The sequence below is a fragment of the Pezoporus flaviventris genome, unplaced genomic scaffold (genome assembly GCF_033815535.1).
Source record: "Pezoporus flaviventris isolate CSIRO_AGI_PZ_B2104156 unplaced genomic scaffold, CSIRO_AGI_Pfla_v1 ptg000095l, whole genome shotgun sequence".
Taxonomy (NCBI): Eukaryota; Metazoa; Chordata; class Aves; order Psittaciformes; family Psittacidae; genus Pezoporus; species Pezoporus flaviventris.
In genome coordinates this window covers 200,124-225,925 of record NW_026892643.1, presented here as the reverse complement: position 1 = coordinate 225,925, position 25,802 = coordinate 200,124, and the positions used below count along the sequence as shown (strand labels likewise).

Sequence of the window (25,802 nt, the reverse complement as noted above, 5' to 3'; positions counted from 1 at the left end):
TATGGATTAAGGGATCTATACAGTATACTGACACAATGTACTGAGTTCGGGTTCTATAGATGAACATTGCTGTGATCCATTTTAATGGCATACAAGCCATCATAGTATTATGGTGTCAACAGCCTGCAGATTATGTACCGGCTTTCAAAGCATTCTGCAGCAAAGTGAGTTTAATGAACCTCCACAAAGGTGTAAACACTATCATATGTACGGGGAGAGGACTTCAACATAAACGAGCAGGGTATATAAATACCAAAAAGCATTTATAGATAATCAGCTGTAAGATACACAGACTGTTTCAGGTTTTGAAATCTGTCAAAATAACAACCTTAAGAAGGACGGTCTGCTTTCTTGGCCTCCTTCTCATCTACATGTGCATCACACTTTTCTCCTAGCATCCTCATTTCCCTCTCCCAGCTTGACAGTATTTCATGTAGGAAACCCGTCATGATGGATTTACTTCTTTTAAAAGAAATATACTCCAAATAGCTCCATGTCTGTTACATTCCTGCTTCTGAACTGTAATCACCTCCCTCTCACTAAGTAAAATCGCAGGTGCACTGGTAGCAGAGGCTCTCCAGCACCATGTGAGGTAGGGAAATGTACCCACCACCCACCTTCATCTGGCACTCACGCTAAATGTTTAAGGTTAATTTTCCTGACCTCTGCCTGTAGGAAAGGACGTGGTCCTGTAGATGGCAGTTCAGGTACGAGTTGTTGTCTCTCTGAAGTGCCCTTTCTCTTTGAACATGGAAGGTGTCGAGCAGGATGAGCCCCGGCTGGAGTCAGTGCCCATACACAGCACCGCATCCCCCAGGAGCAGCATTGGCCCTGCTCACAGGCTCTGCTCTGGGACAGAGCACCGAGACTCCCTCTCCTCAGCAGCAGAGCAGGAAGCAAGCCCAAGGTAACACATGTAGGGAAGAACATCTTGAACCATCTCATGTGTTGTTCATCGCTAAATTGCTGTCTAATGCTCAGGGAACAGCCCCACTCCAGTCCAGTGAAAACATTTCAGGGGAGACCTTATCACCATGTTCCAGTATTTAAAGGGTGAACACAATGTAGACTCCCTTTTTACAAGGAGTCACATGGAAAAGACATGGAGTAATGGATGCAAGTTATTCTGGGGGAGATTCTGACTGGACACAAGAGGACAGTCTTTCACAGTGACAACAATCTCCCCAGGGAAGTGGTGGATCTCCCACCACTGGACACTTTCAAGTTTCAGATGGACAGGGTGGTGGGCCATCTTGTCTAGGTCACGCTTTGCCAAGAAAGGTTGGACCAGATGATCCTTGAGGTCCCTTCCAACCTGGTATTCCATGATGCTATGATTCTATGATCTGCACAATTTACAGAACCAAATGAAATGTGGTGATTTGTAAGGAATCAAGAAGAAAACCAGTACTGAAACCACATCACGTTCTAATAGATCAATTGCTCCCACCTGGAGGACTGGCAAGCACATCCCTCTGATGCAAACCCTCTTACAAACTCTGTTTTACAGTTGCCTCCCCTTTTTTTCCTCTAATTTCTCTCAGACAGCATATAGAGCACATGGGGTGCGTGCGGCTTGCCAGCCTGAAAATATTTTGACTTTTCTGAATTCCAGTGATTTCATGCAGCCACTTTTCAGTAATCCTCTCCCGAAGTTGCACAGTACTTAATAGCATCTGAATTGGATGGCAACAAATTCACTGTTATTTCCTCCTGATGCCTGAAAACAGGCCTCCTATTCTTGATATCACTTATTGAGCACTTCTCTTTGATTTCTGGATGAACCTGTTCTCGTATTTTCTGCTCCCTGCAGCTTCACCTCAGCTACTGGCCCTGCAGTTTTTCCAGATGTGTCTCACTTTTTTGACTTTCTTGTTCCATCTGTTGATGTTGCTTGCTAACAGTTTACCTGGGGAAGGGAAGGGTTTGATTTCAAATGTGGAGAACCAGACTTGGAAAAGCAACCCTTATAGAGCATCACTGGTGAGGAGCTTGAGATAGACAAAGGGTATTTGCCTTTCCTAAGGAGCTTTCTGTGATCTGTGGAGGATATACATGGGTAAGGCTGTAGATTTCCCCTAGTTCAGTAGGACATTGGTAACAGGCACTCTGCCCTCCACAGGAGGAGGAAGCAGGTGACTGAGCAGTGCTTTTCAGATGGTTGAAAAAGGGAAGGTGGGGTCCTTCAAGCCCTTCAAGACTGCAGAGAGAGCTTTTCTTGACAAAATGACCCCGTCTTTATGTACCAGGACTATTCAATCCACTTTCCATCATGCTAAATGGAGAGGCTCCAGATGATTGGATTTATGGTGGATTAAACATGCACCCCATAACTGTGATTCTGTTAAACATAATGAATAGACATTGGAAAATTCATTTTTCACCCATGAAAGCTATTCAGTGTTTCCTGATTTTTTTCCAGTTTTACATCAATAGTTTTGAGGGAGATTCCCTGCGATTTTCTTGTTGCTGAAAAGCAGGCTCTTCTCGGGGCTCTCCGCCTCCTATAGGAGGAGCCAAACAGCCTCAGCAGCTCCCTGGGCACGGCTATGTTCCTTACCCATGGGCATGATGTTGGCTCTGTGTGGCACAGGAGCACTGCAGGAGAAGACTCCCACCAGGTGATGAGTGCTCTGGAAGCTAGGAGGCATTCGAGGTACACGGCTACTCCCGCAAGCACTTAGCCAGGTAGGAGACCAGGCCCGAAGTAGTATGTTCACCACAGAGGCACTATATAACACTGCTGGCCAGCAAAAATAGGTGTCAGAAAGAGGCGCAGAAGTATCAGCAAGATTGGTGCCAATAGTTACTTATTTCCCATTTTCACCTAACAAGGACATGCATTTGTGTTCACAGTATCAAAAGGAAGGCACGTCATACCTTGGCTGTTTCGATGTTCACTTCCCTTGTTAAAAATCAAAGCAAACGAGTGTCAAGAGGATGCTGATATGAAATAGCTTCAGGCAGCACCAAAGGTCTTTTTTCTACTCAGATCCAATAAAAGATTATTTATTTTTATCAGTATGGCTTATTAGTGGTTCCACAATATTTCTGTTCTACACTGCTTCTTTTTCCCTTTCTTGTGCAAAAATACCTGTTAGTCATTAGTCATACCATTAAGAGATCATTAAAGAGTTAGAAAATGAGTGTAGAACAATGACAACCATATTATCTTCCAGAATATTTGGTTTGCTTTTTCATAGCAACCTTATGCTTTCAACATCCCAGCAGATACTACACCACCGTTACAAAAAAAAAAAAAAAAAAAAAAAAAAAAGTGTTTGAAATGCAACAGTTATAAAAAATAGTGTACTTTAAATGTACATTGTAGCACCGGGCTGGCTCTGGTGCTTTGTTGATATAGCAGGAGGAACACGGGTAGGCAGTTACCTTTTTTTTAGGCTATTTTGCCCAGCCTGTTACAATTGCTAAATGATTTTCAACAGCACAGTTGATGAGTCATTTAATCTTCATAATTTGATTTCTGTCTGAGAAGTTGCAGGATCCCTCTCTCTGATCTGTTTCTGTGTGTAGGTGTCATATGTGCAGCTGGAACATTTGTGCCCCTGAGGTGTTGCAAGAAGACACAAACACCAAAAACACCAACAAAATCAACACTGAACACCAGCCCCAGCTGAGCTCAGAGACGTTTTTCTCCACATACTCTTCATGTACATGCACCTCCAAGTGTCTTAGCCCTGAAGATCCTGCTGCTGCAAGACTCGCATCCTCAGAAGCACCTGGGTGCCTAACTCCTGACTGTCAGTGGGAGTTAAGCTCATAAATACCTTCTGTGCATCCTGGAAAATGTTACATTGGCCTAATCCAATTAATGGAAAACACAACATCTTTAAAAGGCTTCCAATTTTAAAAGGGCAAGACAGACAAACAGTGTTTTTCCCAGAATACAGAAGGGAAAAGACAGTAATGAGACTTACTCGAGATCCCTGTGTTCCTATGATCATTTATGAGTCAAAGAGGCATATGTCATTTGGAAATGAACAGGCTACCTCAGGCTTTCTGACATTCAGACACAACCTATACTCTGCTATCAGTGCTGGAAAAGGGTGCCTGCACTTTTGACGAGTCGAAACTTGAAAGTCTGACAAAACTTGAAAGCTGCTCAGTGCTGATCCATTGTCACCACGGTGTCCTGCCTCCCCATCTGATGTTGCAGCACTAAATGCTGTTGCTGCAAAGAAGATCCACATTTTGGGCGGAGGGGGAGGGATTGTTGCTCCTAGCTGACTGTACCACTGCTTTCATCCTCTCCAGGCTGCCATGTGGAATCATAGAGAGATAACAGCCAAGAGGGTCTGCCAGGGCCCATGCATCTCCCTTTTTTTTTTTCCCCACTGCTGGCCAGCCTCACCAACAAAGTGGGGAAGGAGAACATTTTGTACACATGGGAGTCTTGCAGTCATAAAGGGACAAGACAAGAGAGGTCCAGGAAAGAAATACCCCGTCCCTGCAGAGGTAAGAGAGGGGCAGGAGACAAGTTCCAGACACTCCTCCACCACCAGTTCTCCACACACAGTTCTCTGGACCTAGTCAGAAAAGGGTTAACCCTACTGTGCTGCTAGTGATACCAGGAATTGTTTCTTTGTTATCAAGTCATGTCAGATTTAAGCAAGCAAGATTACTAAGGTGGGGAAGTTGAGTGCAGGTCACTTTCATGCTTGAGCACAGCTCTTCAAAACAGCATATTTCATTTTGCTAGGAGGGGAAACTCACACTTGCTGACACCGCTTCCCAGTAAAGTGATGCTAAGCCAGATTGGAAAATTCCTACACAGCCCTATGAGAAAGAAAAGTAAATTTTGTGTCAGGGGAAGAATAAAATTATACAGCAAAACTCAGCAACACTAGAAAATTAAAAAGCTCTTCCATGAGGACTTGAGCTTGACTACATTGACGTGAGCCCAGGCCTTTCAAGGAGCAGGAGCACCGTTTTGGGGTGTTGTTTAATTATCCTTCTCCTGATTTTATAAAACCCATTGAATACAAGTGTCTTTGGGATCTCTCATAGAATCATACAATAGTTAGGGTTGGAAAGGACCTTAAGATCATCAAATTCCAACCCCCTGCTGTTGGCAGGGACACCTCACACTGAACCACGTCACCCGAGGCTCTGTCCAACCTGGCCTTGAACACCACCAGGGATGGAGCATGCACAACTTCCCTGGGCAACCCATTCCAGTGCCTCACCACCTTCTTACAGTAAAGAATTTCCTACTTATATCCAATCTAAACTTCCCCTGTTTAAGTTTGAACCCATTACCCATTGTCCTGTCACTACAGTCCCTAATGAAGAGTCCCTCCCCAGCACCCCTATAGGCCCCCTTCAGATACTGGAAGGCTGCTATGAGGTCTCCACGCAGCCTTCTCTTCTCCAGGCTGAACACCCCCAACTTTCTCAGCCTATGGCCAAGCTTGGTCCAAAATGGGCAATGTGTTCAGCAGCTGTGGAAGGGAAGGGATGGAAGATGACGGGACAGACAGCTGGCACAATCCAAGCTCCTGCCCTTAGGAAACCTGGGTGAAATATCACCACTGCTGGAGGAGCTTGCTGGGATTATGCTTTGTGCCCACTCCAGCACATCAAAGCAACATGGCAAGAACAAAACATCCTCAAGTCTAGCTTTGTACTGGTGGGAAAAAAGCAAATCAGCAGAATCTCTGCTACACTTTCAGGTCCCTTTCCTTCTAAATTTCATTTTCTTCCTGCCCCCTCCCTTGATACTTCATAGAATAACAGAATCAACCAGGTTGAAAAAGACATTTAAGGTCATCAAGTCCAACCATTACCTCAGCACTGCCAAGTCCAGCACTAAACCATGTCACTGAGGGCCTCATCTACACGGTTTTTGAACTCTTCCAGGGACGGTGATTCCACCACTGCCCTGGGCAGCCTGTTCCAACGCCTGAGCACACTCTTTGTGAAGAAATTTTTCCCAATATCCAATCTAAACCTCCCCTAGTGCAGCTTGAGGCCATTTCCTGTTGTCATATCACTTGTTACCTGGGAGAAGAGACCGACCTCTGCATCACTACAACCTCCTTTCAGGTGGCTGTAGAGAGCAAATGTTACCTTTAGTCTTGGCTCTTTATCCTCTGCAAGAATGAACTATTTCCACTTGTTGCCGTTATTCCCGCATTGAGACATGCAGAGCTGGTGCATCCCAGCCAGAACTGACCGCTGGCGTCAAAGGCACGCCTCGCAAGCCACCACAACGCTTCAGCCAGCACCACCACACACACCCCCCAACTGTGCCGCGGTGTACCGAGGCCTGCTCCAGCAGGGTGCGCTACCACAACGGCTGTACCGGCACCGCCACCTCTGCCCGGGGGGGGGGGGGTGAACTAGCCGCACCGGCAGCTTTGGTTTTGCCCGGGGAGCAGCTGACGCCCTCACACACCACCCCGGAGGGGAGCGCGGCCCGCCCCGGTGCTGCTGCGGGGGCACACCCGCCCGTCAGAGCCCAACGGCCACTAACGGCTCTGCGCTGACGCCCGGCTCCTCCCCGCCCGCGGCCGTCCCGGGCACGTGGGGGGCGTGGCGCCGGGCACCAATCAGCAGCGCGGGGCGGGGCACGCTGCGACCGCAGCCAATGGGCGGTGTGTGGAGGCGGTGCCGAGGCGGTGATGATGGCGGCGGTGGCGGCGTGGGTCTGCCGGCGGGCTGGGCTGCGCGGGGGGAGGTGCAGGCTGTGAGTGACGCGTGCGGCGCGCGGGGGGCGGGACAACGGACCCCAGCGGACCCCGGGCACCGCCCCGCCCCGCCCCTCCCCGCCCCGAGGGGGTCTCACCTTAGCACCGCCCGGGCCCGCCGGGAGCGGGGCAGCGGGCAGCGGGGTCGTGGCGGGGCCGGGTGCGCCTGCGGGGTGAGCCTGCTGCGGCCGCGGCCCGGGCCGGGAGGAGCCGCGGGACCCTGGCTCTGCCGCTGGCGTGGCCGGCGGCAGCCCGGGAGCCTCTGGCGGGCGAGCCTGTGCTTCCCAGGCTCGGGAGGTCGCCTGCCGCCGGTCGGTGCCCCCCCATGAGGGCGCCGGTAAGGCACGTCCCTCGGGCACAAGCAGTGTGAAAGCAGAACTAAGTTTCTTCCAGTTACCACGAAACTGGGCTTGTTCGGGAGCCTGGTTTGGTGCAGCTCGGGCTGGATCGGTACCGTTGGGTTCCCTCCTTCCAAGGGAACACCGTGTTGTCTCCTCATTGATAAATCATCCTTGATAGAGCTGAGCATAGGTCGTGATCTAAGCAGAGTGGGGTTGTCGGCAGCCTCATCAGCACCCTTCGTCCCAGGTTTGGGGGGTGGCCTTGTTGGTCCAGAGGGGTGACGTTCCTTTTTCTCTGCCACAGCAGTGGCTGGACGAGGGAGGGTTACAGGTGGTTTATGTGCACTTGTAAAGGGACCAAGGTCACCAGGCGCTTTCCCACAGCTGCTCAGATAGCTGTCAGGGCATGCACTTCGGGCAGGGTGCTCAGAAAAGCTCCACTGTAAATACATGGTCCCTATGCAGGTCAGTTTGCAGAATCAGGCCATACGTGACATAGACTGTGTAAAGATGAGAGCTCCACCCCACCTTTCTCCTGGAGATCTGTGTGGTTTTAATGTCCAGGTTTCTGCTTGCAGGTGTGTGCCTGCGTATTACCTGCAGGCAGAGGATGCCTTCTGCCCAAGGGACTGATTGTTGGGTCTGTGCTGATTTAAGGGAGGTTTCCGACAGCAGTTCTAGAGGGAGAATAGATATTTTAATATTGCTGTTAGGCAGGAAACCAAGTGTTATTTTGGTTTAATCTTTAAAGCTTTAAATTCTTGTAGTCTCTGCTGAGACCATGATACTATAAATATTTTATAGTTGAGTAATAAAACAGTAGCAGTCTGTAATAACTGTAACATAGATGTTACTGTGAACATGCAATATTGATGCTGGTGTTCTTGGGGAGCCTTGGGGACAGCTGGACTGCTTTGTCCTGTGCTAGAGGCGCTGTGAACAGCCCATAAAATCCATGTCAGCCTTTCTTGCCCACAGTAACGCTGTCCTGCGTAGCACCCAGGGTTGTTTTTCCAGCCCACCCCTGTCAGCTTGCTTTCACAGTCTGTTTCTGGAGAAGATGCATGTGTGTACAAGCCTTTTTCTTTCTTTCCTTCTCCTGCCCCATTATTGCAGAAGAATCATCAATGCTGTGCCTTGCTGTTTCCGGTCATGAGGAATTTTGAGTACTAATACTGTGGGGAGGAGCCTGCACAGTGTGAGGGCAATCAGATGATCATGTTGTATCTGCATAGCACCCTTCAGGGCTGGGAGAAGAGGCTGACCACATGCCCATGGTGAGGCTGCTCTACTCCAGCCGCGGTCAGAAAGGACTTCCTTGGCTGGTGCTGCTATGGGATGGGATGTAGGTACCAAGAACCAGCGCCCTCTCACATGACTCCCAGGAGATGCGACAGCCTCCCTGCAGTGGGAACTGCCTGCCCCTGCTCCTCAGTGCTGCTGTGGAGCCTGAGAAGCCACCACTCAGGTGGAGACCAGAGAATTTGGGGCATCTAACCAGTCAGAGACCTGGGCGGGATGAGGCATGAGGAGCCCTTGCTCACCTTTGAGCTGGGCAACTGTGTGCCGTGGAGAGAGAAAATACAGGGATGACTTCAAATGCCAACAGTCAATGCACACGGTTGGATTTTATTAGCAGCTCCGTGGTCTTCAGCAGGAGTCCACTGGATCCGAACCATAGTGCCTGAGTCCCACAGTGTTCATTGACACGCTGCCGGGCTGGGACCTGAATTACAGCAGGTACCACTGATGCAGTGTGGCCACCTTCCCAGCTGCCCCCACCCTCTCTTCGTGTGGATTTTGCTGCCCCCACAAAGCCATTGGGCAGTGCTGCCATGAGAATGTGGATGGAGCATTTGCATCATTAGCAGGCAGGTGAAACCTACTGCACCCAGCACTGGTTTTGCTTATTTGTGATGTTCCAGAGCTTTTGGGCTCTCCCTGCCTCCCATGCACGAGAGGGTTTTTATGTGTATTTATTTGCATGGCATATTCCAGCCAGATCTGTACCTACGTACCCATGCTAAGTCAATCAGAAGTTGCACCATTAAGCTCACATCTTGGTGGAGCACTGCTGAGTATGGAGTACACCATGTGGGCATGTGGAGGACGGTGTGCCCAAAGATGCAGACATCAGAACAGCTGCTGGGAAAAAAGGAGTCTGAGAAGAGTAATGACCCTGTGTCAGGTCTTGTTCAGGGACTGCATCTATGTCACCTAAAATTTCTAGCATTGGGAGTTTTTCCTCTCCTCTCCGGTCGCCATCTTCCCTCCCAGGAATCCATCACTTCTCTTGTGTTTCACGCTCCCAAATCTGTGTCTACTTGGCAAATTAGTGACAGTGTTGTTTTTCACGGATTGGACACTGGAGGGTGCTAATGCAATGAGAGCTGAAACTGTTCTAGCGAACTAAAGGTTCCCCCTTTGTTAGTTGGGAAATAGTTTTATTCTTTGTTGCAGCGTTTAAATGGAAGGACATGAATCATGGCTTTTACCAGCAGCTGATCCTGCTCGGCATGTGTGGAGCTGTAACCAAGAATATCAATAAAGTGTTAAGTCTGTGAGGGATTTCTTTCCTGAACCTCTATCGAAAAAAATCACTCATTCTATGTTCTACACATTTTTAAGTGTGTCTTTTGAGATTATGGCCTCGGGGTGGAAGTGTGACTTTCTAGTGATAAAAACACTCTATCTGGCAGAACTGTTGAGCCATATCTGCAGAATCTGCTTTTCTACAAGGTCACTTTGTTTCACCTAAATTAATGTTGTGTTGCTGGCAAGCTGAGAACCTGATAGAGGCTCACTTCGGGGAGGGAGGTGACATCTTGAACACCCCTGCTCCAGTCACTGGTGTTGCAGTCCTTCCTCTGGGGGTGGACCTGGTGGAGCCCCAGTTTACCTCGTAACCACATCACCAGGCCACGTGTGAGGGAATGTGCAGGATGGGGCCTTTCATCAGCCATCGCTATTGGGTCAGGCGAAGCACATTGCAAAGCTGGGCCTTAGCTCTGGTGTTCACTCATGCATTTTTGGCAGGTTGGAGTTACATTGGGAGGCTTTGTGCCAAAGGAAATGTTATCTGTCCACGCTGCTTCAGCTTTCTGCTGAACTGGGTCTCTGCTCTCCTCTGCCCTTGGCAGAAAGATGCGGGGCCTGACATCAGCTCCCCGCTGCACGCTCTGGCAGCTCCATACTCGGCATTAAGCACTGTGAAACTACTGCCTGAGCCAGTTCTGATCCTGGCGGCAGCAGACGTATGAAGCTGGCTAATTAATGCTAATGAGGAGCAGGGTGCAAATCTTAAGTGTGTCCAGCTAATCAGCACTGGCACCCTAACTTGTCTGCTTAAAGCTAATGCAGTTCTGTGACCAGCAGGTCGAGGGAGGTCGTTCTCCCCCTTTACACCCGTTCTCGTGAGACCCCACCTCCAGTGCTGCGTTCAGCTCTGGGGCCCCAACACAAGAGCGACGTGGACCTGTTGGATTGAGTACAGAGGAGGGCCACAAAGATTCTCTGAGGGCTAGAGCACCTCTCCTATGAAGGCAGGTTTGAGAAAGCTGGGCTTGTTCACCATAGAGCTAAGAAAGCTCAGGAGAAACCTTGCAGCAGCCTTCCAGTACGTAAAGGAGGCTTACAAGAAATCTAGAGAGGGACTTCTTTGGAAGAGCAAGTAGTAACAGGACAAGGAGTAATGGCTTTTAAGCTTAAAGAGGGAAGATTTAGGTTAGATATGAGGAAGAAATTCTTCCTTGTGAGGGTGATGAGACACTGGAACAAGTTGCCCAGGGAGGTTGTGGCTGCCCCATCCCTGGCCGTGTTCAAGGCCAGGTTGGATGGTGCTTTGGGCAACCTGGTCTAGTGGAAGGTGTCCCTGCCCATGGGGTTGGAACTGGATGATCTTTGAGATCCCTTCTAACCCAAACCATTCTGTGGACAGTCCTGCCCAGTCCTGTACCTGTCTTTGCAGACCTGTTAGCTAAATGAAAGCCAGTATTCAAAAAATGTGTAAGTAAAATGGAATTGGGTGCAAATACACTTTCCTTAGAAGGCTTTCTTATTCAGTACATGTGGTTATTGAATTGCTCCTCTCTCTCATTCCCCTTTATAATTTAATTGGGCAGTCCTCCTCAGTGTTACCTCACTGTATTGTATTGGTCAGTTTTTGTTCTTTTCCAGGTGTTGCAGTTTAATAACATGGCTGGTTTGATTTTTCTTTCTATTAAAAATGCCCATCATTTTTCTCCAAATTCTGCCTTGAACTGAAGATGTATATGAACATGGAGGAAGCGCCCATGGATAAGGAAACCAGAATCCCCTGCTATCCTGTTCTGGCACTAGCTGAGACCTGCTGTTCATCCTGCAAATAGATGCACAGCCATTTTCACAGCAAAGTTACTTGGCTGTTTATCAGAAGCAGCAGAAATGTATCCAGCTGAAAGTTTACACTTCTTTCACAAAAAGAGTTCTAGTAGCTCACAGGAATAGGTTTATGAGGGGATGTGAGCAGAAAAGCTTTTTAAAATCATTAAAATAAGTAGCAGTACTGAAGAGAGTCTGCTTAAGAGGCGATAATGTAGTCTAAGCACAGAAAAAAGAAGTGGTTGACAGTGTATTTGTCTTGTTAAGCAGCTTTTCAGAGAACTATCTTCCATTGCACCTCTGTGCTTATGAGCAGGGAGCCAGGGTACACCCCTAGCATCTAACCAAGAACCAGCATGCTGTGGTGTCTAAAGGATTTGTGGTTGTGCATTTTCTGTGGGTGGTGTCCTGACTTATCCCAGGAGACCTTTCTCTGGGGGAAAGGAGTTTCATGGACCTTCCACCAAACCTCCTTGATAGCACTGAGTTTAAATGATACCAGCTGCAGGATGCTGCTCTCTTGAGGCCCGAGGCTACCCCTGCTCTGTGGCCCTGCATGGGGAAGGAGGGTGCTGCTTCTCTTTGGGGATGCTCTGCTTTCCAGCGTTGAGACTTCAAGTGCTTGTGCAGTATTTCTTGGCTACTCGTACACGTTGGGTGAGTGGGGTCTCTGGGATTTTCACGCCTCCTGGGGAGAACAGGCTGCTGTACTTGAAGTCTTTTCTCTTAAGAGCCTTTCTGAGAGGTAAAAGCCCCTTGATGCTAAGAGCTTTGTAGAACTTCTGCTGATGAACCCCAGTGTGGTATGTCTTCATGTCTTCTGCACATCAGGTGGGCTCCTGGTGGTGGTCTCTCCTGGACCCCTTTCTCACACCTCCCTGAGCTCTGAGCCCCCTCATTTGGAAAGGGGAAATACTTGGATTGCCCTGATTCTGTCAGCCAGGCTGTGCATGAAGGTGTTTCTCCAGCTGCTGCCCTTTTCACGCTTCCCTCTCCCATCCCATGAGGCCGTGGAGCACAGCAGGTCTGCAGAACTTTGACTATGAGTGGATCTGGAGGTCAGCCGTGTGGTTACTGAGCCCCTGGGTGTTCAACAAGTCCCCTTCATAACTTTTCCCTTGTTTTCTCATTGGTGCTGTGTTTACTTCTCAAGCCTCCCTGTGCTTTTTAAATCTCCTGGGCATCAGTGGTGTAAAGAGGATTTCCCTGTCCCTGTAAATGGGCATCACTGTGGCTGCCTGCCTTGTCTTCTCCAGCCCTTTGTGGGCCAAGATTGACCAGTTGTCACGGGCTGAGTGGCCAAACCCTCTTTCTTCTCTGCCATTTTAATTAAAAATGGTTGGCATCAGGGACTCTGCAGCGATGAAAGGGAAATGATGAAACTTTGAAGAATTTGGGGCATAAAGTTGATCTCTAAATTTTAATGTACTCATTGCACTTAAACAGTTGATACATTTTATGATTGAGCTTTCAGGTGACCTAATTTCCCTTAGTACTGTACATTTAGCTTTATACATCTGCACCTAATTTGTAAAAAAGGACTTAATGAGAAACTTCAAACAGTTTAAATGTCAATTACAAAGAAAGCGAGGTTTTAAAGTTCCAGTAATCTGTCCATATTGGTCATCGAAACATGATCCCAGGTGGATGTTAATTCAAGACAGATGGCATTCCAAAGGCACAATTACAAAGAGCTTATATATTTTCAACACTAACAAGCTGTCACGCTATGTTGTAGCTACACTTCCAATACTGTATAAGCACAATTGCTGCTTTATCTGCTGTGGACTCAGTCATAAAGGGGTTTGATTCCCCACTCTTGATATTGTCCGTGGGATTCTGGGGGGGCAGAACTGGAGAGTGGGGTTAGTTAGTTAGTGTGAATATCTTTCATTCGCTCAATCTGTGAGGTGGGGGAGTTGTGTTGGTTTTATGTTTGTTTTTTTTTAAGTTGATGAAATGATCTTCAAAGAAAGGAGGGGAAATACTGAGTATGGGCATAACAAGTCTAGCTCATTGCAGATATATTTCTATTTCCTGGCAGCATTAATTAACTCTAATTTTATCAGCTGCTGATTTATCAGCTATGATGATTTGTTAAAATCCCCAACATCCTGGATGTTTTCAGTTAAAAAGTCATCTGAAAGCTTTTGGAGTAACACACATGTTGCTTGGAAGACTGAAGTCCAAGGAACTGATAGTGACTCGACTTGCAGTGGTGCAAATGGGCTTTAGCGTAGCTGCAGCCCGGCAGCAGCTGTTCACAGGCAGTTTGAATTGTTTGTAGGTTTCTGAAAGTATTGTTAGGCCCAGAGCTGGAGGGGCTGGACAAAGCAGGGTCAAGGCAGGACTTCCATCACCATGTGATCTAGTTGATCTAGTTGAAAATGTCCCTCCTTTTTGCAGGGGGTTTGGAGTAGATGATCTTTAAAGGTCCCTTCCAATCCAAACCATCCTGTGATTGTTTGTTAGATGGCCAGTTTTGTTGTAGGACTATGTCTGGTATCTAGTCAGTAGTTGAGGTGGGCGATGATCTGCATAACTAAATGATGAAAGATAATTGGGCATAATTGCCCCTGATTATTTGTTTGTTTCTTAAAATCACAGAAATTCAAGACTCGCTTGGCTGTGACTAGACAGTCATACATAGGCTTTAAAAAATTCTTTGCTGCTAGGAGCAAGATTAATGATGCTCTCCAGGAAGGTTTTTCAGCTCCTATGGGCATGTGTATCCTCTAAAGAGGTACTAAGAATGAAGGGCTTATATTTCTGCTGATTTATTTACCTTTCACTGGAAAGTGAAGAAGAAAGCTGAAAGGCTAAGATGCTTCATTCTTGGAAGGTGGGAATTAAACAGTGAGGTTATACTCTTTAATTTTTGTTTTTCGTTAATGAGTGTTGTAAATGTCGGGTTTTGAAACCGTCTTACCCAGCTTCCTCTTTGGAGGAGATGCGAGTGCTATTTGAAATATGCAGCTTGCCAACAAGTGAATTGGACTCCTGAGCCACGCTTGAAACAAAATGCCAATTTTACCTACAGTTTTACTAGGTTTCCTGGTTTACGCAGTGGCATTTGAATGGCCTCTAGTAATTGTTTTTAGCAGGGAAAGAAAAGATTTCAAACAAAAATGAGAAACACAACACAAAGCTCATTAGCACTGTATTTGGCATGCCATGAATCACTAAAACTGTATATAAATGCAGAAGTAATTTGTAACAAACAAATTCCTTTCTTTTTTTTAAATACTTTATCTTGAATCTCTGTTTGGATTGCTGTACAGTATGGTTTTCAATCAGTGGTGGTTATTACCAGAATAGGGGAGAAACCAATTTATGGTTTAAATAAACATTGTGTATAATCCTTTAGTGTCAAATATACTTAGTGGTGACAAGTGAATAAAATTAAGTGGAAACCAAAAGACAATAAAAAAATGCTTAGATAAGAGGTTTTTAACCTAGGGGTTTTTTTTCAACCTAAATTTGATGCTATTGTATGTTGCTCTCAAGTGGTTTCCCCTTGGATTTTCCCAGTGCTTATCGCAGTAACATACTGCGGTCTTTTTATTTAGATCAGGCTTCACTTTGAGAGTTAACTAATTGTTCAAGTCCAAGTGGGAAACTTTCTTGCACCTGGAAAATTAGGGGAGCAAAAGATGTCCGCATCCTTTCCCTGGTGGTTCTTCACCTGCAAATTCGAACTGCAGTGGTAATAAAAGTTTTGTGGACCTCATTTTATGTGAGATCATTAAGCGACAGGAGAATTCAGGACTAGCTGCCCTTCATAATTCAGGACACTGAAAGGTGCCATTTATAAGCTCAAAGTGCCTGCAGGAAGGCAAAACAGGCTTGTAAAACCCGCACTCCAAACCCTGAAAGGGAACTGGTTTGTACTGCTGGTTGCAGCCTTGGAGTGGCAAAATTGGAAAGGTGGTAGGGATTTGGTTTAAGAAAATGAAAAAACACCTGCCTCTAGCAGTTAATGTAATAACTGGGTTTCACACTTCTTGTGTTGATGTCTCTTTTGTCTAAAAAAACCCTAAAACATCCCAGGCAATGATCCCAGTAAAAACCTGATCAGTTGTAGTGCCCAGCTGTTGGGCTTATTATCTTCCCTACGATAGCCCACTGTTTTGCTGAGCTGCTAATTCGGCTATAAAATAAGTTCCTCCTGACTTTTTAATAATATTTTGCAAACAGTGACCTTTGCCCTTTATGTGGGCCAGGCATTTTGTAGGGAGAGCTCTTGCTTTCTTATTGCTTGAGAAGGAGTAGCAGCATGTGCAACACTTGAAATGATGAGAGGTCTTCAATAAAGTGGGTGATATGCAAGCATACCCAGTCTTTGTAAAACTGATTGTTACAGCTCTAAACCAGCAATGTAATCTGCTAAATTCATGATATGCTGCAGCTTTATGGACCTAGAAAGCCTGAAAAGCACTAGAGTGGCAGCCCAAGGAAATGTTGAGTCCAGTGTTCATTCTTAAAACAGGTACTGCTGTCCTTGAGTGCTTCAGCGCTACTCCTCAAATGAGAGTTGGAGCAATCCTTTTTAAGCTTGTTACCAAAATGCAGCCATTGCTACCTGGAAATGAGGCATCCGTATCTGTAAACTTAAATGGCAGGGCCTGATCTCTTCTAGTCCAGCCAGCGTAAGTCATTGCCTCTTTAACATGCCATGACTGAAGTTACTTGGGTGCCGATTTGCAACAGCAGAGCCTAAATTCCAGTGAAGACAAGAGCCAACTGTGTGCCAAGTCTTCTTGCAGCATCTTTGCTTCGTTAATCTGTGTTAGTTCAATACCTGTGTCTTTATGCACACCGATTTCAGCCGCAATTGGCTATATGGTGTGGTATCCAAACTGTTGTCCCTCTGTATGTCAATCACATAGAAGCCAGAGAAATGTCTGTGCTTCAGAAGTGTATTGATATTATTCAAGTTTCTGACGCCGCTTTTGTGGACTCGATTGACGTGCTGAGGGCCCCAGACGCTGTGCTGAGTTTAGTATGACTCCAGGGCCTTTGCAGAGTGGACTGCAGGACTCAAACCTTTAAATCCACTATTAAAAGGCAGTTATGTGACTGTTTATGTTAGAGCCAGGTGCTTTTTGCCTGTGGACATGCTGTTACTTGACAGTTTTTGGTTTTTTTTTTCTTTATGGTCAAAATGTGATAAACATACTCACACGAGTACCTTGCACTTTGCAAATGGTCTGGCTGCCTTCAGCAACCACTCAGGTTTCTGTGGGAGGATGGAAGCTGGGACTTCTTAACTCTCTGTAGGGGTATGTCTGTGGCAGCATTCCTGTTGCTTCAAGGACATATAATTTCTAGATGTCATGTTGTCAATGTATTTTTAATTACTTTTTCTTTTTTGTAGTTTTTACGAATTAGAGAACTTAAATGAAGTGCATTTCTAGTTCTGGAGGGTTCATTTATTTGGATTTTGTGTATGAATGCATGCTTTGCAGGCTTATTGCGTCAATCATTTGCTTGTTTTTTGTTAAATCAATAGCAATACTAAAGCACTGATGGTGCTTTGGGTTGGTTCAGTACCAAATAGCGACTTCAGCATACTGGAAGTGTAAAATCTGTTTTCTTACTGACTATTTCTTTGAGAAGTTGATAGATGTGAAAACCATTTAACAGTTGAGTTGGGTTTTTTTTCCCCCTTTCCTGTTAAACTAAGCTACTGAGGAAACCTTCCTACTGCTACATGCTGCAATATGTCAGAAACACCGTTATGTTATAGTTGCATCATTATCTAAAGGAAAAATTGAGTGTGGGTTTGAAGTCGACAAGTGATGAAAGTAGCCCTGAGGTTGTCAATTAGAAAGCCAAGGCCTGGAATTGATAAGTTAATGGCCAGTTCCCTTCACACCGCCTCGCTTTGCTGCCTGCTCCCACCTCACCCCGCAGCAGCTTTACTGCTCCAAACATAAAGAAAAGGCTCCTGTTGGTTTGTGTCCCATAATTTATCTCACTGATATGATTCACCTACATTCTTGGCCGCTTGCAATGTTCTTAGTGTGGATAAGTAGTTAAGGAGAAATAAGATGCAGCAGATAGAAAACTCGATCTTAAATGATGCCCTCCTTTTGTTTGTTTCTAATTTGTTTATTTTTTGTTTCAATGTTGAACCGTTAACATGGTTTTCAGCCCATCCTCCTGCAGCACACATAGCAAATGTAGCAGCAGTGCATAATTTAACTTCTACCGTATGTTTGTTTGCAGGTTTTAAAACCTGAAACTTAATGGCAGCCAGTTGGAACCCATGTGTTCCTGTTAAAGGTGGAGGCCAACATGTGCGGTTTTTCCTGAAGGGAGATACTGGTTACCAAAGTTTATGATATAATGTAATATAATACATAGTGCTTCTATTTTGCTTGGGCAGCAGGGAACTAAATTTCTCTGAAGAAACACATGCATTTAGATAAATAGCTAAATAATGGAAAATAATAAACAGGATTTATTCAGATTTTAATCACTCTTGGTGTTCTGCATTGTGAGAACAACAGTAGCCTTTTGAAAACAGCTTTAAAGTAATATCAGCAGTAGGATGTAATTCAAACAGGCATCGTGCAAAGCAGAGCTCATAATTAATCTTAAGGTTTTGAAAACTTTATGTACAGTGTGAGTTTTTTAGGGCTTGTAAAATCTTGCAGATGGGCCCCCCCCTCTGCAGCTTAAGGCTTTCTGCTCGTGGCACAGCTGCTTCAGTGACAATGGAAATGCAAGATTTTCTTTCTACGTTGCCCTGTCTCAACCTAGAGCAGATGAACTGTGATCATGAGTGTAAGATGCCAGTTTAATTTCTAAGCACATTTGGGTTTTTGACCTTTCTGGTGATTCCATCGTAACCAGCAAACATCTGTTGAATAGTTAAAAAATGGCACACTAAAATGAAACAGGGAGCTCGGAGCATGAGCTGCTGCTCTAGAGTCCCTCTCTCCTCCTACCAGACTTCAAAACATGAAGTAAATCTGATTCTAGCTTAATTCACTGGAAAAGAGATGTGACATTGTATGAAGCAATACAGAGTTGGATGGTGCTCTCTCCTCCTGCTGTGCTAGCTTTGCCCAAGACCCATGCAGCAGGGCTTTTCTAGTGCTTCACCAGAGGTTCAGTGTAGAACTAGTACATGATTTTCCAAAAGCATGTTTTCCTTCTGTGTCATACTTTAACTTACTTGTTGAAAGCAATGTCTCATAGTACCCATAAATAATGAAACTATACAATGATGTTTTTAATGAGAGGTTGTTTCTTTCCTCACACATTTATGACTCTGGTGTTTCTAGTGCTACAGGATAACCTCCTGTGATGGCCTGTTGCAAGAGAGTTTATCTCAAGATGAATAAGAGCATTGTATCTAGTTTAGTCTGACCTGCTCAGGTATCACACCTACCAGAAATCGTAATTCTGGGGTTTCCTCCTAAGCTGGTCCTTTCCTTGACCTGTTTCTGTCTTCTGTAGTTATTTTTGTGAATCAGGCTCTGGAAGTTAATGGTGTTGGCTTAGCAAAGCTTGTCTTCCAAGGGAATAGTCATCTCGACTCTTTTCATATACTTTTATATACCTGTCAGCCAGTAGGGCTGTTGTGCAGGGTGCATTCACATACCATATGGAAGCCAGTCATAGAAATTTTGGTGGAGCCACTTGCTGCTGTGCAAGAGGAAGACAAATGCCAAAATTCTCCACCTCTTTCAGCGAGTTGCTGCAGGATGACGGTCTCTGATCTTCTGGGTTTGGGCAGGTTTTATCCCTACCCTTTTGTTTTTGTTACTGGCTCACTGCATTTTCTCACCCATGTCCTCTTTCAGTCTGACAGTCCCTCTCTTGCCTTGTGTTTCATTTGTCATGCCTTATGTACATCCACATCTTTCAATGTGGATGAACATTTGACTTACATGCTGTCTGCTCACTGGTTTATGCTAGTTAGCTCCACAGCACATGAAGCACAGTGGTGCCAAACAGTGCCCATTTTAGGGTGAAGGCTATGATGCTCTATAGACAAGGTTACAGGTTGAATTGGTCTTTTTACCCTTTCCCTACCTAAGGAGGAAGGGTCTTATTTTAGGAGGAAAGGTTTCTTTCTTTCCAGCAAGGCTGGTTCCACATAAACCCTTCAGCTCTCTAGCAATTTGGTTGCACTGGATTTCTTCTGTCTGAAGGTACAAAACCTCAGACCTGATGTCAGAGCTTTTGGTGTTATAGAGCTTTCTAAGGTGAAAAATCAAAGGGGCTCCTTTCTCCACGTGATTTACTTTTTCTGACAAATACAGCCTGAGCAGTGCTTCTTACTTACCACATGAGCATTCTCAAGCCTGAATCTCCTGCTCCACTTCACATTTATCTGTACTTAGAGGCATGCTGGAAAGATAAGGAAATTACTTACCAAAAAGTGTTATGGCATTTCTTATTTTCTTTTTTTTTTATTCCAATATGGAATCTTAAAATAGGGAAAACAATTGTATAGCTTCAGTGATTTGAAACATTTGGTATGGATAAAAACCTGTCTTATGCCCAAGGGCATGTTCAGAGTGAGAAAGTTGACTTGGCATTTCCAGGTTTTTAATTTCTAAACCAAATTTGAAGTCTACTGTTGTCTTTATGCAGTTAAGATGGATTTCCTTTGAGTATATCAGAAATCATACAGAGTTCATTTAAGTCAACTTTGTCTTTAAGGTCAGTATCATTATCTAAGACACATGCTATTAGCAGGTTGTTGTCCCACAGGAACTCAGCACTGATGTTCCTTAACAAGATAAACCAGAAAATGAATATGCTGTCAAAGGGCTGCAGTTCTTTCAGCAGCTGTAGGGTTTTTTTATTAGCTTATTTGACCACTTATGCCTGGAAAATGATCTATTAACCTTAAACCACAACCAACAAATGGCAGAATCAAAAAAGGAATAATGAAGACATGACGGTTTAGGGGTTTTATTGTAATCTGTGACTGTAGAAAATCACATGTTCATTATGCAATGGGAATGGCAACATTAAACGTTTTTGAACCAAATATAAACTTGCTGCAGGAAAACAGTGATAGCTTGGGCCTTTCTGGTACTGTAGACCTCAAACCTGTCTGGAGGCCTTGACTTCAGAGACTGAAATATGCACCCCATCCCTGATGCATTTGTTTCAGTGGATGCATCTGTGTGGAGAGAGATGGCTGCAGGATGTCGTCGCTCCACAACCATGAAGGGAGTCAGTTTAGAAGAGAAAGAGACTGAAGTTTTTTAACGCTTTAGACACTTCCAGTTTCTTTTTCAGGACACTGTCTAGTTGGCCTGAAAACTGTCTTTGACAGGCCTGTCCTACAACTGATAAAAGTATTTGTTTATTTATATCAAGTATTTGAGAAGTGGGACTTGCTGATTTCTGCCGCTAGTAATGGTGACGCTGGCACATTCTTCCACTAAAAAAAATAATTCTGAAACTAAATGATAAGCAAAGAGCTGAACCCTGAGTCAGTGAGATGGTAAAAACCTAGTGAGGAAGAAATAAATAACAAAAACAGTTTTCAAAATGTATGTTGAGTGTATTTCTTCTTTAAAATGCATCCATTAAAATTATGCTAAGGCCTAAGCTTACTGCAATCTGCTTGAATCATAAAAATTAACAAACAAAGTAGAAACAATACTTTGAGGTTGTTGGTCAGACCATTCAACTGATGAAAGTCACTGCCTAAATTCTCTAAACCCAAAGCCTTTGAAGTACTGAGTTGGCTTTTGAGATCAGTAGTCTCTTCTGCAAGTGCCAAGAGAATATTTTCTTCAATATATTCAATTAGCTCAGTTAAATGACTAATTTATTCAAACTTGACCAATTGGATGTTGAAAGAAGCAGAAAAGCTTCTCCTTCGCTACCAATCTGTGAACAAAAGCTAATTATCAGAGGATTAGGTTTGCAAATACTACACTATTGAAGGATATTATGACCAAATACTAGATCAGTGCTAATTTTAGGTAATACCACGTTGTTTTAATAGATAAATTTTTAATCAAATCCCAATTTTTCTGTAGAAGTCTAGCCTCTTTAAGACAGCGCTGTGCAAGTGATGAACTGTTTTGCTGCATTTTAAATTGCATTCCAGTTTCCATTCAAAGAAACATAAACCATAAGTAAACACAAAGGAATCAGCTAGTAAATAAGAATTGTGCCATACATGATTTTGTAACAAAACCAGTAAAATTAATCTGAAAAATATGCATAATGAGGTATAGAAAAGCTTAAATATATATATAAGCAGAGCTACTCTATCCTTCTGGCTAGCAATAAGAAGTGCCAAATTTAGTGTAAAAGCTATATTTAGTTACAAAGCAGCATACTTTAGTGGTTACAAACTGAGAATTAACCTTTCTCCAAGAAAATAACTGAAACGTTTAAATGGGAAAACAAGATTCAAATTAATTATTTAACTCAAGGTTTCCTGTTTGGTAGTTTAACTCGTTATTTTTAAATAAGCAGCTTAAAAGATTTCATCCTGCTGAAAGTCATTGATAACCGAGATGCCTACGCATGAACATAAACATAAGTGCAAACGTGGCATAACGATTCAGAAATTCAGCCAAGAATGTGAAATGTGAAGATAAAATTTTCAGTCCTGCCCATAAACATTTGGTCAATGGGACACCCCACAATGAAATTTAATTACCTCTTCTGCTGATAGGATCACGAGAAAAACGTTGCTTCGGGCACCAGCACAATGAGATTGGGAGGACAGGATGGAGAGCATCTCGGTCATGGTGCCTTTGCTACAAAGACACTGAGTCCTGCTGCCATTGGTCCTTGGTATTTCAGACTCGGACACCATCATGGTTCCCCTTCATCTGCTGGTCACATCAGAAGGTGTTCCTGTAAATGCCAATTCATTAACTTTCATCAAATTTCTTTGAAAAAAAAACACTATTTCTGCTGCTGACTATTTAAAAGATCAATTTTGCAGTGGTTAGGCTGCCCATTTTCTGTATCTGTTCCCCACAAGTAGAGTCCATGAATGGTGCTGATTTTCTGAGAGGTGGTCCTTCTCCTACATCTGATTTGCCAGCATGGCCGGCTGGCTCTTCCTCACCTCCTAGCTGGGATGAAGGGATGAATGACCAGGGCAATAGAGAGAAGTGCTTGGTGCAGTGCTGCCAGACCAAGAAGGAGATCTTGGGGTGCTCCAGCACTGTGCTGTTTGTGCACCTGCTGCTGAGTGCCTGGCTTGACCCTGCTGGGGAGCTCCTTTAGGTTTTAACCTGTCATGAACATGGGTGTCTCATCTTCAGCAGATCTGTAAGCCAGCTGCGTAACTTAGAAGTAGCCTATTAATAAGTAGAAAAGGAATTTATGGCTGGAAATTCCGCTGGGTTTAATGGCCCATTTCCCCTTTTCCCTATGATTATTTCCCAAGAAAGCCCTGTATGTTTTGACTATGCACCCAGGGCCTCCAGGAGCCTCCTGCTAGTCACTTCCCTTGTTGACGAGCCCAGAAGAGGATTTTCTTAACCAGACACCCAGCCTGCTGCTCACTGCTGGAGACAGCAGTGAGGGAGTGCATAATGGTGTTTGCCTCCCCAGAACCATTAACGTGAACAGGCCATGGGTACCCCCCAGCCTGCATTCTTCTCTGCATGATCTCCCATTTCCCTCGTCAGGCTCTGGAGTCTACAGCCCTGCTTGGGCATTCACCGCAAGAGCTTTACGTATGTATTGAACTATACCAGCCAGTGTAAAGGATGCTGAGGTAAAGGCTGTGTGTTACCTGCCCTGGGTGTCTGCCTGAGGTCCAGATTATTAAACGTCCTATTTCTTTGTAATCCTTTTAAAGCAAAAATCCAGATTTTGCCATATCTTCTTCCTGTGCATCCATCACGAAAGATTAGCACAATATATGTTTTGTTTTTTTTTCCAAACGAATTTTCAGGACAACTAGGACCTTTTTTATTATTCTTTTTTCTATGGTGTTTCTAAAACTGGCAGAAGAAGAACTTTTTTTTAAGCCTGCATATGCTACAAAGAGTATTTTAAAATACAGATTTTTTTTTTTTTTTTTAAATCTTTAGGCATGTTTAATGCTTGTAGAGGGTGCCAGATTTTAATTACAGTTGGCATTTATAAGCATGGTGCTGGCAATGGCAACCATATTGCTGAAAAAAGGCATAAATTTTGACACTGGCAATATGGGAACCCAGCATATGAGACTGTAAACCTCATTGCTTTCTGTTTTAATATACTAGGGAAGAACTTTTAATGGTTAATATTTAACTAGAGCATTTAGGTTTTGATATAAAGTTGTTCTAATTTCAAGCTATTTAGTAATTCAGGTCCTATCAAAGATCGGCTTAGGTAATAACTTTCTATTAAACAGCCTTTAAATAAGCATGCTTAAAGTAGGGAAAATAAGATGCTTCATTACAAGAAATGAGGTTGGCATCTACCAGGTTTTCCATTAAGTTCCAGGTCACAGACAAATAAAGGAAGCATGTTAGGAAAAAAAACCTTTTTAAAAATAATTAGGGAGATGTCTGTTTTGTTCACCAGATGGAAAATCAGTAGTTGTGGGTGGTCTGTGCTGGATGGGGCATCTCACAATTGGCAGAACTATGCCTTTAACTTTTAAAGTCCTGGGACAAAATGTGAAAGTAATTGACTATTCCGAATGCTCTCTCTCTGGATACTTTGCATGGTTTTAAAACCAAGATTTGGTGAGTTTCTGGCTTTTTTTTTTCCCTAAGAATGCTCAAGCTGTTGTGTCTAGTATTAGGCCAATTGGGTATATTTTTGGTAGCTGTTTAGTGGGGCTGTTGTCTTTTGTCCTTACGCCTGTGTGTGCCTGGACTTGCACGCGCACAACAGCTTTACAATGCTCCATTAGCATGTTGTGCACATGATTTTCATATTATTGTCAGTGTTTTCTGCATTCAGGGTATACATAAACTGTTGGTTAACATAATTTGTTTGTTTCCTCTAGTTCGTTAAGTTTTAAGGAATTAAAATCTACCCATTTGCCAACGTACTAAAGAAAACAAAGTTGCAACCTTATTTTTACAAACAAGAAGAAAATTCCTGTTTTAAAATAATTCATGCATTTGTAAAAGTGTTAAAAATCTTTAGTATTCTTTGGTTGTTTTTTTTTTTAAATCTGAATAAATAAATCCAAATGCGCACGTACAAATAGTATGTGTTCCCATAGGCATATGGTCATTTATGTATGTGTTAAAATCTTCTTGGTGCAGTTTGTAACTTTGCTTTCTGTTTCAGAACTGACACTTTCTAATTGCCAGGTTAATTTGAGAAAACAGTATTTTGAATGTGGAAGATGAGTTAGAAGATCTTTGTATTCACGTTAATAACAGATTTTATTATCTGAACTGTGATAAGAATGTGTGCTGTTCAGCAGTGACCTCTCAAAGAATGAGGCAGAACCCATTTATGGCACAGGAGGCAATTGCTTTATATTTACCTTAGTTTACAGACCATTTTTTGCAGTTATCTGTATGAATAGTCAAAGAGAACTGCATGCGTGTCTTATATCTATATTGTAGCTTGTGTTAAACCGATCCCCACACTTATTATGTAGAAGCATTCTTGAAGATAAGTGAGGCACTCAACTTAGTGCCTTCTTTGTAAAATCCCTTTTGCTATGCATGACATGTCCTCTGTATTTTTTTCCTTCCAGTAAATTATAAAGCTTTTTTCTTTCCATGAATCTCCTTCCAAGAAAACACATACAGCCTAATAACACTCGCCTTGAGAACTGTGCATTGCTTCCACTACAAAGCCGTGTTTTCATTGAAGAGATAATTATAATATGGTTTAATGTTCTTGTCAACCCTGAAACACTGTCCCTAAAGAGGGCTATTCTGGTGGATGTCTTTTTGAAGAGAGTTGAATGTAGCTAAGAAAACACACATATAGCCACACACTTTTCTGATAAACCAAGACAGATTTTTAATACAATACACACTCTCTGAAAAGAATTACATGTTTTCTAAGGCATTAATTCAGAGCTGCATCTTCCTTCAGGTTTCACTTTTAAAAATACATAAAATTTGACTGGATTTATTTATTTTGCTTTCCTCTCCCCTCCCCCCAGTTATATTTATAGACTTCAAATGTATACGAGGACATAAACCCATAATAATCATTAAAACGCTTTTAATGTGCTTTGAGGCACAGACTTCAAATGAGTAAAAAAGCCCAAACTGGAACACAAATGGTTCTTCCCAGGCAACAAACATGCTTGGCTGTTGATATGCTGTAATTTTCTGCTTTACTTAGTAAAAACAGCAATTACTTATTTGTTCCATATCCCCCCCCCCCCCCCCCCCCCCCAGATGCTACTCAGTCTGTCCATTTTCCCAGCGCTGAGCAGGCTGCATGCGCGCGCGGGTGCACGTGCATGTGT

The 25,802-nt window shown here is 44.0% G+C and overlaps 1 protein-coding gene and 1 long non-coding RNA gene across 4 annotated transcripts in view; one reads left to right on the top strand and one right to left on the bottom strand.

Moving 5' to 3' along the window:
- Positions 1–991: 991 nt before the first annotated feature.
- Positions 992–6,214, bottom strand: LOC133281079 (uncharacterized). The gene is made up of 3 exons (XR_009747374.1): positions 6,091–6,214; positions 4,735–4,797; positions 992–1,909 (listed from the first exon to the last, which is right to left on the bottom strand). It is a non-coding gene; the product is annotated as an uncharacterized LOC133281079 (long non-coding RNA).
- A 424-nt stretch (positions 6,215–6,638) lies between these two features.
- Positions 6,639–25,802, top strand: part of CLYBL (citramalyl-CoA lyase) — a 168,253-nt gene continuing 149,089 nt past the window's right edge. For all 3 annotated transcript variants that reach the window (XM_061476314.1, XM_061476313.1, XM_061476315.1), the window contains exon 1: positions 6,639–6,700. In XM_061476314.1, coding sequence (XP_061332298.1) covers positions 6,645–6,700 — 56 coding nt within the window. In that variant the 5' untranslated portion in view covers positions 6,639–6,644. The remainder of the gene's footprint in view (positions 6,701–25,802) is intronic.